Source organism: Schistocerca cancellata, chromosome 10, assembly GCF_023864275.1.
Source record: "Schistocerca cancellata isolate TAMUIC-IGC-003103 chromosome 10, iqSchCanc2.1, whole genome shotgun sequence".
NCBI lineage: Eukaryota > Metazoa > Arthropoda > Insecta > Orthoptera > Acrididae > Schistocerca > Schistocerca cancellata.
In genome coordinates this window covers 85,423,824-85,440,002 of record NC_064635.1, presented here as the reverse complement: position 1 = coordinate 85,440,002, position 16,179 = coordinate 85,423,824, and the positions used below count along the sequence as shown (strand labels likewise).

The 16,179-nt window shown below is 45.2% G+C and overlaps 1 protein-coding gene across 1 annotated transcript in view; it reads left to right on the top strand.

Moving 5' to 3' along the window:
- LOC126106148 (uncharacterized) overlaps positions 1-16,179 on the top strand; it is a 155,868-nt gene that overhangs the window by 70,548 nt on the left and 69,141 nt on the right. Inside the window, exon 4 of the mRNA XM_049912390.1 lies at positions 9,344-10,012. Within this exon, the coding sequence (XP_049768347.1) occupies positions 9,344-10,012 (669 nt within the window). The remainder of the gene's footprint in view (positions 1-9,343; positions 10,013-16,179) is intronic.

The following is a 16,179-nucleotide window of genomic DNA, read 5'->3' as shown; positions in this document are numbered from 1 at the left end:
TGTTTCTGCATGTGAGCCGCTTAGATGCAAAACTATCCATGTCAACTTTAAAAAAAAAAATTGAGTTGTCAACTCTGGATTGTAGAGCATGACATTTTACACATGCTTGAAATGCTATTTATGCTCAAAGCTCTCCATGTCCTATAGAAAACAGCTCACGAAAAGTGTGGTTAGATTCAAAACTGTCCATGTCCATCAGTAAGTTGGATGCAAAACTTGCCTTGTCCCTTTTGACAAATCGCATTGAAGGCTGGGGTCATGTGACTGTATTGCAAGATGGCTACCATAAGCATGTAAACATTGTACTTGTGTGGTCTGTTACAGCTGTTTATTCTGAAAGTTATACACATTCTCAGAATGCTATAAAAGTCCAAGGGGAGCCTAATTATAATTGTGAAATCAACCTACCAGTGTCCGTATGCAAACGTGGGCAACACTTAGGACACATAAACTCGAGCTGCATTACGAACACGGTTGTTCCTATTAATGAAAAGAAACTGGAGGATGTCTCAAAACTCCTCGAGAAACACTATGGTGAGTCCTGGAGAGAACGTGAATCTCTGTTGTGGTACATGACATTACTAGGTTCCAGCGGGTCAGGGGCATCAGTTGAATCAGAATGCCTAGCAGGAGGAGATGAAGACATTGTTCCAGATATGATGTATTAAGTGGATTGCAGTTTCTCAGTTGTTACAACATGTACCTTCAGAAATATTAAAAGAAATTAAAACTGAATACACAGTTTTATGTTCACCCCATATCCTCTCCTCATGCACAACTAGTCAGGTTCTAAACTGTCTATGTCCACGTCAGTTGCATGCAAAAGAGGCCATCTGCAAAGTCAGATGCAAAACTGTCCAAGTCCATTTTTATTTTGCTTATATCTTACATGCATTGAGTTCCTGATTTTTTTTCAATAGCCCAAATGGTTTTGTACTAATCCATACTTATGTATACAACATACAGTGTAGGGCAGTGTGTATTTACCCAGTGAAAACAGTTTTTCCACTTTTTCTCAAAACCGGTTATGGAGTACATGGACAGCTTTGCATCTAGGCGACTCATGTACTTAATTCTGCATACCCTGCCAAAGGTAGCATTTCAATTGTTCCTGGATGCATTTAACACTGTATGCCCTCCTAAAGGTAGATGCTTATATGTTCCTGGCTGTATTTAACTCTGTAAGCCATCCCAAAGATAGCTACTTATCACTCTTTGGGTGTACTTAATTCTGCATACCCTGCCAAAGGTATCTGCTTGTTTGTTCTTGGATGTATTTAACTCTCAAGGTAGATGTTAATTATTTTTTGGGTGTACTTAGCTCTACATACCATGCCAAAGCTTGTAGCTGCTTGTTTGTTCCTGGATGTATTTAGCTCGTACACCCTCCTAAGGTAGCTGTTTATTTCTTCCTGGCTGTATTTAATTCTGTGTACCATCCAAAAGGTAGTTGCTTATTATTTTTTGAGTGTACTTAGCTCTGCATACCCTGCCAAAGGTAGCTGCTTGTTTGTTCTTGGATGTTTTTAACTTTGTATACCCTCCTGTATGCAGATGCTTATTATTTTTCAGGTGTACTTAGCTCTGCATACCCCGCCAAAGCTTGTAGCTGCTTGTTTATTCCTGGATGTATTGAGCTCTCTATACTCTCCTAAAGATAGCTGCTTATTTGTTCCTGGCTGTATTTAACTCTGTATACCATCCCAAAAGTAGCTGTTTATCACTTTTTGGGTGTTCTTAATTCTGCATTCCCTGCCAAAGGTAGCTGCTTGATTGCTCTTGGATGTATTTAACTCTGTATACCCTCTCGAAGGTTGATGCTTATTATTTTTTGGATGTACTTAACTCTGCGTACCCTGCCAAAGCTTGTAACTGCTTGTTTGTTCCTGGATGTATCTAGCTTTGTATATCTTCCCAAATGTACCTGTTCATCTGTTTCTGGGTGTATTTAACACTATATACCCACCCAAATGTAGCTGCTTGTTTGTTTCTAGGTGTATTTAGGTATTCCCTGCCAAAGATAGCTGCTCATTTGTTCCTGGGTGTATTTAACTCTGTATACACTCTCAAAGGTAGATGCTTATCATTTTTTGGATGTACTTAACTCTGCATACCCTGCCAAAGCTTGTAACTGCTTCTCTGTTCCTGAATGTATTTAACTCTGTATATCGTCCCAAATGTATCTGTTCATTTGTTTCTGGGTGTATTTAACCCTATATACCCACCCAAATGTAGCTGCTTATTTGTTTCTAGGTGTATTTAACTCTGCATAACCTCCCAAAGGTAGTTGCTCATTTGTTTCTGGATGTATTTAGGTATTCCCTGCCAAAGATAGCTGCTCATTTGTTTCTGGGTGTATTTAACTCTGTATGCCCTCCCAAATGTAGATGCTTATTTTTTTGGTGCACTTACCTCTGTATATTCTGCCAAAAATGGCTGCAGATATATTTCTGGGTGTATTTAACTGTGCATACCCTGGCAAAGGTAGCTGCTTCTTTGCTTGTGGATGTACTTAGCTACGTATACCCTCCCAAAGTAGATGCTTATTAACTGGAGGGTATACTTAACTCTGTATACCCTGCCAAAGGTTCCCAGTTATTTGTTTCTGGGTATGCTTAACTCTGTACACCCTGCTAAACGCATCTGCTCAGTAGTTTGTGGGTGTATTTAACTGTACACACCCAGCCAAAGGTTGCTGATCATTTGTTTGTTGGTGTGTTTAACTCTGTATATTTTACCAAAGGCAGGTAATTCATTTCTGTCTGTACTCGACCACATCAAAGGTACCTGCTCATTAGTTTACGGCTGTACTTCATTCTGTATGGCCTCACAAAAGCAGTAGCTCCATCAGGTTACCTTCCATTAGGAGCGTGGATGCACTCTGTGATATGACTTTCAAACGACAGAGTACATCCAATCAGTCATCCTTTTCTTGCATGTTTTACTCGGCAAATCTATATTTAGGGTAGTGCCTAGCCATTATCAATGCACCATTTCATAGATCAATGCCTATTCCAGTACATCAGTTCCCTAATGTTCGGGCTTCTGCCACAGTTGTTTCAAAACTACTCTGACAGAAGCGTGAACAACAGGGGACTGACGTGCTGGAACAGGCATTGATACTATGAAATGGTGCATTGATAATAGATACACTAGCCGAAATCTAGTTTTTCCGAATAAGACCTGCAGGGAAAGGACGACTGATTGGGTGTGCTCTATCATTTGAAAGTAGCTGCTCTTTTCTTTCTGGGTGTACAATAATTTATATGCCATGTCAAAGATAACTACTCATTTGTTTCTGGGTATGCTTAAATCTGTATATCCTGCAAAAGGTGGATCATTTATGTCTGTGGGTGTACATGACGATCAGTTTAGCTTTAGGAAAGGTAGGAGGCAGTACTCGGGTTGTGATTGATAATGGAAGCAAGACAAGAGAAATGGAGACACGTTCATAGTATTTGTCCACATGCAAAAAGCATTCGACAACATAAAATGGTGCAAGATATTCTAAACTGTGAGAAGAATAAACGTAAGCTACTGGAAATACACCTAATACACAATATCTACAAGAACCAAGAGACAACAATAAGACAGGACGAGCAAGAACGAAAAGTCGGACTAAAAAGGTGTAAGACAGAGATGTAGTCTTTCGCCCCTAATGTTCAAGCTATATCACTGACGGAAATAAAAGAAAGCGTCAGCAGGGGAACTAAAATTCCAGGTGAAAGGATAAATGACATCTGGGCTGAATTTTGCTGCAGCAGTACACCCTAATGTCATTTATGTGGAATGAAATACTGCATCTATGAAACAGTACTTTACCAGCATCTCAAGGCAGTAATACACTACTGGCCATTAAAATTGTTGCACCAAGAAGAAATGCACATGATAAACGGGTATTCATTGGACAAATATATTATACTAGAACTGACATGTGATTATATTTTCACGCAATTTGGGTGCATAGATCCTGAGAAATCAGTACCCAGAACAACTACCTCTGGCCGTAATAATGGCCTTGATACGCCTGGGCATTGAGTCAAACAGACCTTGGATGGCGTGTACAGGTACAGCTGCCCATGCAGTTCATTAAAGAGTAGTGACTGACATATTGTGACGAGCCAGTTACACGGCCGCCATTGACCAGACGTTTTAAATTGGGGAGAGATCTGGAGAATGTGCTGGCCAGGGCACCAGTCGAACGTTTTCTGTATACAGAAAGGCTAGTAGAGGCCTGCAACATGCGGTTGTGCGTTATCCTGCTGAAATGTAGGGTTTCACAGGGATCGAATGAAGGGTAGAGCCACGGGTCGTAACACATCTGAAATGTAACGTCCACTGTTCGAAGTGCCGTCAATGCGAACAAGAGGTGGCCGAGACGTGTAACCAATGGCACCCCATACTATCACGCCGGGTGATACGCCAGTATGGCGATGACGAATACACGCTTCCAACGTGCGTTCACCGCGATGTCGCCAAACACGGATGCGACCATAATGATACTCTAAACAGAACCTGGATTCATCCGAAAAAATGACGTTTTCCCAATCGTGCACCCAGGTTCGTCGTTGAGTACACCATCGCAGGCGCTCCTGTCTGTGATGCAGCGTCAAGGGTAACCGCAGCCATGGTCTCCGAGCTGATAGTCCATGCTGCTGCAAACGTCGTCGAACTGCTCGTGCAGATGGTTGTTGTCTTGCAAACGTTCCCTTCTGTTGACTCAGGGATCGAGACGGGGCTGCACGATCCGTTACAACCATGCGGATAAGATGCCTGTCACCTCGACTGCTGGGTGTTGTGTGATGTCCTTAGGTTAGTTAGGTTTAAGTAGTTCTAAGTTCTAGGGGGACTGACGACCATAGATGTTAAGTCCCATAGTGTTCAGAGCCATTTGAACCATTTTTGAACCTCGACTGCTAGTGATACGAGGCCGTTGGGATCCTGCACAGCGTTCCGTATTACCCTCCCGAACCCACCGATTCCATATTCTGCTAACAGTCATTGGATATCGACCAACGCGAACAGCAATGTGGCGATACGATAAACCGCAATCGCGATAGGCTACAATCCGACCTTTTGCAGAGTCGGAAACGCGATGTTACTCATTTCTCCTCCTTACATAAGGCCTCACAACAACGTTTCACCAGGCAACGCTGGTCAACTGCTGTTTATGTATGAGAAATCGGTTGGAAACTTTTCTCATATCAGCACGTTGTAGGTGTCGCCACCGGCGCCAACTTTGTGTGAACGCTCTGAAAAGCTAATCATTTGTATATCACAGCATCTTCTTCCTGTCGGTTAAATTTCGCGTCTGTAGCGTGTCATCTTCGTGGTGTAGCAATTTTGATGGCCAGTAGTATATGACGTGTTGCGAATATAAAAAAGCTGTGCTGCACCACCTCCTGAAAATATCTATTGAACAACTTGCAGATTTGGTCCTTTGTTGAATTAACGTATCAGTGCTGTACGACTTGGCATCACTCTTTATTCCTGACGTTTGCAGTAACTGGTGTAAAGGATATTATTAAAAAAAAAGAAAAAGAAAAAGAAGATTGACCACGATGATACTACCCAAATGCGACCGAGAACGGTAGATGTGATGTACTCGTACACACAAAAAAAAGTATTACGGTTTCAGAGTACTTGGGTGGTTTATTCAAGAGAAAAAGCTTCACAAATTCAGAAAGTCAGTAACACGTGTGTACGGCGGCTACGTGGCGTTGATTGACAGAGCTTTTGGATGTCCTCGTGAGGCACATCGTACCAAATACTGTCCAACTGGCTCGTTAGATCGTCAAAATCCCGAGATGGTTGGAGACGCTCCAAACGTTCTCAATTTGGGAAAGATCCGGCGATCTTGCTGCCGAAAGTAGGGTTTGGCAAGTGGGCATCACCTCGGTGAATTGTAACCCCAGAATGTCTTCGCATGAACGGCAACAAAATGGGGCGTAGAGTACCATCGATGTACATCTATGCTGCACGGGTCCTGTGGATAACAACCGAAGCAGTTATGCCCTGAAATGGAACGGTATGCCAAACCACCACGGCTGGTTGGCAGGCTGTATGGTGGACAACAGTCAGGTTGGTATCCGCAGTGTGAGGCGTTCCCAGACACGTTTTCACTGGTCTCATGAAGACCAGTCTACTCCAGTCAACGAGATTCCAGGCCGAATGTTGCCGACACCACTGCAAACGGGCTTGCTGGTGTACCGAGGTCAAAGGTGGTCAGCATAAGGGGCGCAGTGAGTTCAGCCCCCTTTCTGTGAGCCACTTGTTAATAGTCCTTGTGGTCAGTGAAGTACCAGTTGGAGGTCGGATCGATGATAATGATGAACCCAAGGCTCTGAGTGCCTGACGATTTATCGGTCGCCACGTTCTGTCGTGTCTCTAGGCCTACCACTCACTTCTTCATGCTTTGTTCGGCCACGGTTCACCCATTCCTGTCAGCGCGAGTGAACAGTGGCATCGCTCCTATTCAAATGTCGAGCGATTAGCTAATTGTTCCAACCAACTTTGAGCCCAGCTACACGTCGTCTGTCAAATGCTGACACTTGCATGTATTGTTCAGGCACCTGTGTGCGAGGCATAATTACTGTCCAACTGACTATATGTAATTTATTTCGCAAAGAGTTCCTACCCCGCTATCGACATGCCACCTATTTAGCATCCTTGCCAGCTGTGCAGTGAAACTGCGCTGCAGCGTCGAATGCTCATCTGTTGGCTGCCAAAGTTAACAGTTTGTATTTACCGCCGACAAATGTATGAATATCAGTGTCTGACGAATTTGCATGACTCCTTAATGTTGCCCCTTTTTTTGTCTTAGAGTGAAGTATTATAGCGCTTTGGTTGTACCATTTGTGAAAAGTGGAGGTAATATAGTATATTCTATTTTGTACAGAACCACAAAATGACTTGAGAATGGGCTAGAAGGCTGAAACTAGTTGTGAATAAATAAAATTAATACAGTAGTGGAAGCTGCAGAAATGAACTAAAATTTCTGCCATGGCTAGGAGTTGGAGTGCCCTTGCTTACTAAGACGAAATGCAGACCATCACACCACTGCCGCACTATGGCTAGTATTGCATGCATAGACTGCCCAAGTCCAACACCCTCCGCAACACAAACTTCATATCTTCAGCTTATTTCCCCCTTCTCAGATTGTCGCCATTGCCGTGGCTCTCCAGCGCCGGAATAGCACCCCAGTGTTGGATGTAATGGGGAGATCCTGTACCTCAGGTGTAGGTGATCATATAACTAAAGCCCCCTCGAGACATTTGAGTCTCACCTTTATCTACGATAATTATGGAAAATGAAGGGGAAAATAAGGCCCGCCAGGATAGCTGAGCATGCTAACGCGCTGCTTCCTGGACTCAGGTAGGCGCGCCGGCCCCGGATCGAATCCGCCCAGCAGAATAACGACGAGGGCCTGTGTGCCGGCCAGCCTGGATGTGGTTTTTAGGCGGTTTTCCACATCCCGCTATGTGGATACCGGGCTGGTCCCCACGTTCCGCCTCAGTTACCCGACCGGCAGACATCTGAACACGTTTGCACTCTTCCACGAATTACACTAGTCGCAGACAGCAGGGGTACACTAATTCCATCCCGGGGGGAGAACGGGGTGGCGGCAGGGGGGGCATCCGGCCAACCCTTTCCACTAACCTTGCCAAATCCGTTCGTAACAATGCCGCCCCTGCGCCAGCGCGGGACATGGCACCAGTGAAAGAAAGAAAGAAGGGGAAAATAAGCTGAAGATATGAAGTTTGTGTTGGGGAGGGTACTGGGCTTATGCCGTTCATGCAGTGCTGGTCATGCAGCGGTGTAACGTTCAGCATTCCTGCCTAGTATGGTGGCACAGCAGCTCAGTGTGTTCGGTCAGAGGGTTAGCTGCCCTCCGTAATACATCTACATCCATACTCCGCAAGCCACCTGACGGTGTGTGGCGGAGGGTACCTTGAGTACCTTATCGGTTCTCCCTTCTATTCCAGTCTTGTATTGTTCGTGGAAAGGAGGATTGTCGGTATGCCTTTGTGTGGGCTCTAATCTCTCTGATTTTATCCTCGTGGTCTCTTCGCGAGATATACGTAGGAGGGAGTAATATACCGCTTGACTCCTTGGTGAAGGTATGTTCTCCAAACTTCAACAAAAGCCCGTACCGAGCTACTGAGCGTCTCTCCTGCAGAGTCTTCCACTGGAGTTTATCTGTCATCTCCGTAACGCTTTCTCGATTACTAAATGATCCTGTAACGAAGTGCGCTGCTCTCCGTTAGATCTTCTCTATCTCTTTTATCAACCCTATCTGTTAAGGATCACACACTGCTGAGCAGTATTCAAGCAGTGGGCGAACAAGTGTACTGTAACCTACTTCCTTTGTTTTCGGATTGCATTTCCTTAGGATTCTTCCAATGAGTCTTAGTCTGACGATCAACTTTATATGATCATTCCATTTTAAATCACTCCTAATGCCTACTCCCATAATAATTTATGGAATTAACTGCTTCCAGTTGCTGACCTGCTATTTTGTAGCTAAATGGTAAGGGATCTATCTTTCTATGTATTCGCAGCACATTACACTTGTCTACATTGAGATTCAATAGCCATTCCCTGCACCATGCGTGAATTCGTTGCAGATCCTCCTGCATTTCAGTACAATTTTCCATTGTTACAATCTCTCGATATACCACAGCATCATCCGCAAAAGGCCTCAGTGAACTTCCGATGTCATCCACAAGGTCATTTACGTATATTGTGAATAGCAACGGTCCTACAACCTGCGGCACACCCGAAATCACTCTTACTTCGGAAGACTTCTCTCCATTGAGAATGACATGCTGCGTTCTGTTAATAAAAGGTTGAGTTAATGCATCAGCAATGAACTTGAACAAGAGTCATGGGACTCCACCCCCAACACATAGAACAAACAGTAATGAACAACATGAAATCAACAAAATAAAATTTAAGTGAGGAGACCTGGGTTTGAGTCCTGGCTGTGGTACAAATTTTTAATTCATTTCTTCAGCGTCCATCCATATTGTAGATAAAGATGAAATGCCTCTAAGATCTCTAAAATTAGTACAGCAAAAGAGGAAAATGACACCTTCTTTTACTGGTGATAACGTCGCGCCGGCCGGTGTGGCCGAGCGGTTCTAGGCGCTTCAGTCTGAAACCGCCCGACTGCTACGGTCGCAGGTTCGAATCCTGCCTCGGGCATGAATGTGTGTGATGTCCTTGGGTTAGTTAGGTTTAAGTAGTTCTAAGTTCTAGGGGACTGATGATCTCGGGTGTTAAGTCGCATAGTGCTCAGACCCATTTGATGACGTCGCAATACGTGTCTCTGTCGTTCAAGGTGCTGTCCTTCGAGGAAGGCGTGCGGCCGCCCGTGCTGCACTACGCTCACCCAGAACTCGGGGTGCAGCCGGCCAAAGTGGTCCGCAAGAAGGACGAGGACGGCGAGGACGCGGAGGACGAGGGCTCGCTGAGTGACGTTGAGGTGGAGCGCGACGAGGACCTCGACCGCAGGAGGGCGACCCACCCCCAACCCCAGACCCAGACCCAGACCCAGACCCAAGGTCAGAGCCACACCCACGGCGGTGACGCCAGCGCCAGGAGGGGAGGCGGCCGGCAGGCGGACCGCGAGGACTCGGAGCGCACCGCGGGCAACTCCCTGGCGCTGTCCTACTTCGCCGACGACATCCACAGCGACCGCAGCCCCTACGTCGGAGGCTTCGAGGTGGCCGACCCCGAGACGGTGGACATCACCACGTCCAGGCCCGAGGAGCCCCGCGGCAAGGCACCGCCGCCACACCAGCAGCAGCAGCAGCATCCACCCAAGGGCCGGCTGCAGGACCCGGACACCTACGGCCTCGCCAGCGACAAGTACGTCCGCCGCTTCCCGTACGGCGGCTACGTGGACGGCGGCGACAACCTCCACCTGCACAGGTTCGCCCTGCACGGGAAGCCGGCCTACTACTACCCCGTCGTGCAGAGGGTCGAAGAGCGCCCCTTCTGGGAGAAGGTACTTATTTATCTGGCTCTTCACTCATTATAGCCGCATGGCCTGAGGCACCACGGTTCGTGCGGCTCCCACCGTCTGAGTTTCGAGTCCTCCCTCGGGCATGTGTTGTCCTTAGCATAAGATAGTTTAAGTTAGATTAAGTAGTGTGTAGGCCTAGGGACCGATGAGCTCAATAGTTTGGTCCCATAGGAACTTATCACCACCACCACCATTATAGTCTCGTACAGGTGCACACCAGTTCCTGATCAGGTCGAATTCCGTTGAGGTTATCTGTAGGGAGCACTTCTCTAATAAAATAATTCCTTTCAGAGCTACAGGCCGTATACTGGTGCACAGTATACAACTGTGTGTGCCCGAGATGGAATGCCAACAATTAGACATTCGAAGTCCTCAGTGAATGTTGCAGTTTTAATGTCGCAACAAAGTGCAAATAATAAGACGGAATATAGATTTCAGAATTCCAATCAAGACTTAGAAGTGATACAGTCGATATAGTGATGCAGCTTAATTCTACACTGTTATATAAAGACAACTCGCTGATTAACGTTGTTACCAAAAATCACGAAAAGTTCTTAATCGATTTATTTCACATTTTTTCACCGTATTCTAATAAACATTCAGACACGGGCTGTATATATAGGAGAAAGGTTATTAGGGTACAACTTTTAATATATATTCCATATACCCAGCCATATAAAATCTTTACTACTGTACAAGCACAGGTCGTTGTTTGACGTTGTTGCCAGAGTCTCAAAAACTTCTTGACCGATGTACTTCACTTATACGGTAGTCTAATACACATTCAGACGTACATGGGAACTATTGTAAGATAATATCTCGAGAAGTTCTTGACCTATGACAGAACACAGATGAAGCAATGAAACTGTACTGAACTGTGAAAAAAGGAGCAAAATAGAAGCAGTGAACTCTTCAAGCTGAAGATGTACAACATCGAGCGACACGTCAGAACCATTGCGTTGTGGTTGTGTGGTTACGGTATTGTACTGTAAAGCGGGGGACCTCCCTCGCACCACATGTCTTTTTTCACAAATGTGTGAACTCTCCTTCCGGTCACTGACGTGTCTGTTCCTCTGTAGTCTTCACAGTTGTCATACTATACATTGGTTATAGAATATGAGTCATGCGGTAAGAATATATTACCGTCGCAAGTAAGTGTAATGAAAAGTGAGAGCAGGCCAGATGCCTCGGACACCTCTCACAGAAATTTAAAATAAATAAATAAACGGGATGTGAACTACACTATATGATTAAAAGTATAAGGACACCTGGCTGAAAATGACAAGTTCGTGGCGCCCTCCAATAGTAATGCTGGAATTCAGTATGGTGTTGGCCCATCCTTAGCCTTGATGACAGCTTCCACTTTCGAAGACATACGTTCAATCAGGTGCTGGAAGGTTTCTTGGGGAATGGTAGCCCATTCTTCACGGAGTGCTGCACTGAGGAGAAGTACTGATGTCAGTCGATGAGGCCTGGCAAGAAGTCGGAGTTCGAAAACATCCCAAAGGCGTTCTATAGGATTCAGGTCAGGACTCTGCGCAGGACGGTCCATTACAGGGATGTTACTGTCGCGTAACCACTCTGCCACAGGCCGTGCTTTATGAATAAGTGCTCGATCGTGATGAAAGATGTAATCACCATCCCCGAATTGCTCTTCAACAGTGGGAAGCAAGAAGGCCCTTAAAACATCAACGTAGGCCTGTGCTGTGATAGTGCCAAAACAACAAGGGTGCAACCCCCTCCATGAAAAACACGACCACACTATAACACCACCACCTCCGAATTTTACTGTTGGCACTACACACGTTCACCAAACATTCGCCATACCCACAACCTGCCATCGGATCACCACATTGTGTACGGTGCTTCGTCATTCCACCCAACGTTTTTCCCCTGTTCAATCGTCCAATGTTTACACTCCTTACGCTAAGCAAGGCGTCGTTTGGCATTTGCCGACGTGATGTGTGGCTTATGAGCAGCTGCTCGACCATGAAATCGAAGTTTTCTCACTTCCCTCCTAACTGTCATAGTACTTGCAGTGGATCCTGTGATGGTCTGGATAGATGTCTACCTATTACCCATTACGACCCCCCTTCAACTGTCGGCGGTCTCTATTAGTCGACAGAGGAGGTCCGCCTGCAGGCTTTTGTGCTGTACGTGTCCCTTCAGGTTTCCACTTCACTATCACATCGGAAACAGTGGACCTAGGGATGTTCAGGAGTGTGGATATCTCGCGTACAGACGTATGACACAAATGTCACCCAATCACCTGACCACGTTCGAAGTCCGCGAGTTCCGCAAACGGGCATCTTGATTTACGTTTTCTGTGATTTCCCTAAACTGCTTCAGGCAATTCCGGGATGATTCTTTTGAAAGAGCACGGCCGACTTTCTTCCGTGTCCTTCCCTAATCTGACGGGACCGATGACCTCGCTGTTTGGTCTGCTCCCCCAAATCAGCCAACCCACCAACCACATGACCAAGGCAGCAAGAGTTGCTCGGTCTTGGACATGTTGATCTTGGACCGTTCACTGTTTCTATTTTGCTTCATTTTTCACAGTTCGCCTTCTCCCTGTTTTTATGCTTGATCAGTCTTTTTGACGGGCTATCCATTGGGTCGTCTTACCATTAAATGTGACGAGCGTGCGGTGGGGAGTTTTCCTTATGAGCCGCGGTCTGTCTGTAATGTTTTCCTCGCTTACCCACAAGAAAACAGGTTAATTTCAACGCTGGATGTCGTGGTTCTGACCTCCATCGCAAAAACATCAAAAGAAGAGGTGAAATCTGGGTAAGAGAGGATGTGACGACCTTACCACCGTGTGACACGTCCGTGGTGGCGTTGGGCAGAATTGTGGTGAAATTTCGTACCAGTGCGACGTCCTTAACTCACATTACAGCTCACATGAACTCCTGATGTGTGGCCTTTACTTCAGCATGTGTCACCTGATGCTGTTTGAAGCGTATCCGAGCCAAAGGCTGACGGCGCAGGGCGGCACGCTTTTGCACCGTTACAGAGGAAGTCTGTAGGCACCTTTGAAGCAAATTTCAAACTTACGCGTCGCACCGGGAGGCAATGCAGCGGTTTTGAAAAAGTAGTCCTTTAATTCCCTTGCGTAGTGTAGATGTATATGGGGAGACAGGAGACAGTACGCGTCATGTCCAGCTGGAGTCTGGAGCTGCAGTCTGGAGCTGGAGAGTCTTAACTTGGAGCGATCCTCCAGCAGCGTCCGGGACCCATCATGTGACTTCTCTCCCACGCTCCTTATTGGCTGTTGAAGCGGCGCACACTTGCTTGTCAGTCAGCGCATTTTATGGGAACGAACAACCTCTGTTAAGGCGATAATGTTACTCTGTAATCTGCACACAAAAATTTAAGTTGGAAGAAATTTTAATGTAATACCAGAAATTCTGCCATACCGCCTAGACCAGGTATTCCCAAAGTGGTCGATATAGACCCCTTGGGGTCGATCTCGGTTTCCGAGGGGTCGACATAAACGAAAACTGATTTTGGGGGTCTACGAGGTCTAAAAATCGACCCGTATTAAATTAACACAAGTTCTTATTTAAAACTTTCAAGATAGGTAGGTACTGTATTGTTTATGTTGTGTTACGTATACTAAGAATAATTAATATTTTTATAGGAAATAGCATTGTTGTAGTAATGTAAAGTCTCAAGTTTGTACAAGATGAAAAACTCGGCAAGTCTGTGTGGACAAGTTTGTGCAAGATAATGAGTTCGAGCGTACGTCTTTTTATTTTGTTAAATTTTGATGAGAAAATGACGTCAACTTTACTCACTTAACCAAGTGCAAAGTTTTCCAATTGGTACCTTAGTACCTAGGTATTTTGTATCAATATGAAAAAACTAAAGATAGGCCCCCTTATTCATAATAGTCTGCTAACTTAAAGCATTGCTAATTCTCACTTTGTCTTCTTCTATTGACCTAAGTCAGAATGAAAAACAACACTCTGTAGCAGCTGTTTTGAGTTAGCGGACCATTATGAATTGATCTTAAAAGTAGGTAATTTGGCCATGGGGGTCTGAGGTAACAGTTCATTTAGGAAAATGGGTCACTTGTCCAAAATAGTTTGGGGATCCCTGGCCTAGACCGTGTAGGTGACGTGCATAGTCCATTTCCGCAACAAATTTGCCAGAAATTTTTAATCATCATCTCGAAAAAAATCAAGCTGCAACGTTCATTCGCTAAGCGGCTCTAACGCTTCGATCCAGTCACTCGTTGACCAGTCTGATGCTGCAGTTCAAGATAGCAAAACAGAAGCTGAAGTCTTAAACGTCGCGCTTAGCAAACCGTTCACACAGGAGAATCGTACAAATATACCGTCGTTTGACCATATCGAACAGACTCCCGTACGGACGACATAGTGATAATCATCCCTGGTGTAGAAAAACAACTAAAAATGAATATCTCGCCAGGCTCGGATTGAATCCCAATTCTGTTTTACAAAGATGTAATACCAATGCCACGGCATTGGCCCTTTATCTAGCTTGCATTTATCTCGGATCTCTCGCGAAGAGCAAGCCAACAAGCGACAGGAAAAAAAGCGCAGGCAACTCTTGCGTATAAGGACAGAAGAACGGACCCGCAAAATTACAGATCAATATTCCTAGCATCGGTTTGGTGCAGGATGCTTGAACAAATTCTCAGTTCGAATATAATAAACTCTCTTGGGACCGGAAAGTTTACGCCCACGAATCACATGGTTTTAGAAAGCATCACTCGTGCGAAACTCAGCTTGCCCTTTTTTTCAAATGATATACTGCAAACTGAGTCGAAACAAGAACTACTGACGGCCTTGGGAGAGCCAGTCCTGACAGAACTCTACCATCTGGTGATCAAGATGTATGAGACAGGCGAAATACCCTCAGACTTCAAGAAGAATATATTAATTCCAACCCCAAAGAAAGCAGGTGCTGACAGATGTGAAAATTACCGAACAATCAGTTTAATAAGTCACGGATGCAAAATACTAACACGAATTCTTTACAGACGAATGGAAAAACTAGTAGAAGCCGACCTCGGGGAAGATCAGTTTGGATTCCGTAGAAATTTTGGAACACGTAAGGCAATACTGACCCTACGACTTATCTTAGAACCTAGATTAAGGAAAGGCAAACCGACGTTTCTAGCATTTGTAGACTTAGAGAAAGCGTTTGACAATGTTGACGCTGTTCTAATTTGTTGATGCCTTCCGAATATTAGGAATTGTCCAAGTCTGCAAAATACATATTAGTTGCTGCAATCACCTCCTCGTTTGAATAAAATCTTTGTCCCGCCAGCCGTTTCTTCAAATTGGGGTACAAACAGTAGTCCGAGAAAGCCAAGTGTGGAGAATAGGGGGGATGTGAAACGAGTTGGAATCCTATTTCCATTAATTCTGCAGCCACAGCTGCTGAGGTGTGTGCTGGTGTATTGTCGTGATGGAAAAGGACTTTTTTGCAGTCCAATCGCCGGCGTTTTTCTTGCAGCTCGGTTTTCAAACGGTCCAATAACGATGAATAATATTCACCTGTAATAGTTTTAAATGGTTCAAATGGCTCTGAGCACTATGGGACTTAACTTCTAAGGTCATCAGTCCCCTAGAACTTAGAACTACTTAAACTTAACTAACCTAAGGACATCACACACATCCATGCCCGAAGCAGGATTCGAACCTGCGACCGTAGCGGTCACGCGGTTCCAGACTGAAGCGCCTAGAACCGCACGGCCACATCGGCCGGCACGTAATAGTTTTACCTTTTTCCCACATAGTCGATGAGGATTATCCCTTGCGAATCCCAAAAGACAGTCACCATAACCTTTCCGGCCGAAGGAATAGTCTTCGCCTTTTTTGGTGCAGATTCTCCTTTGTTAACCCCTCGTTTAGATTGTTGTTTAGTCTCAGGAGTATAGTAATGTATCAATGTTTCATCCACAGTGACGAAACGACGCTTAAAGTCCTGCGGATTCTTCCTGAACAGCTGCAAACTATCCTTGCAACACTTCACACGATTCCGTTTTTGGTCAAGCGTGAGCAATCGCGGAACCCATCTTGCAGATAGCCTTCTCATGTCCAAAAGTGTATGCAAAATATTATGTACCCGTTCATTCGAGATGCCCACAGCACCAGCAATCTCACGCACCTTAACTC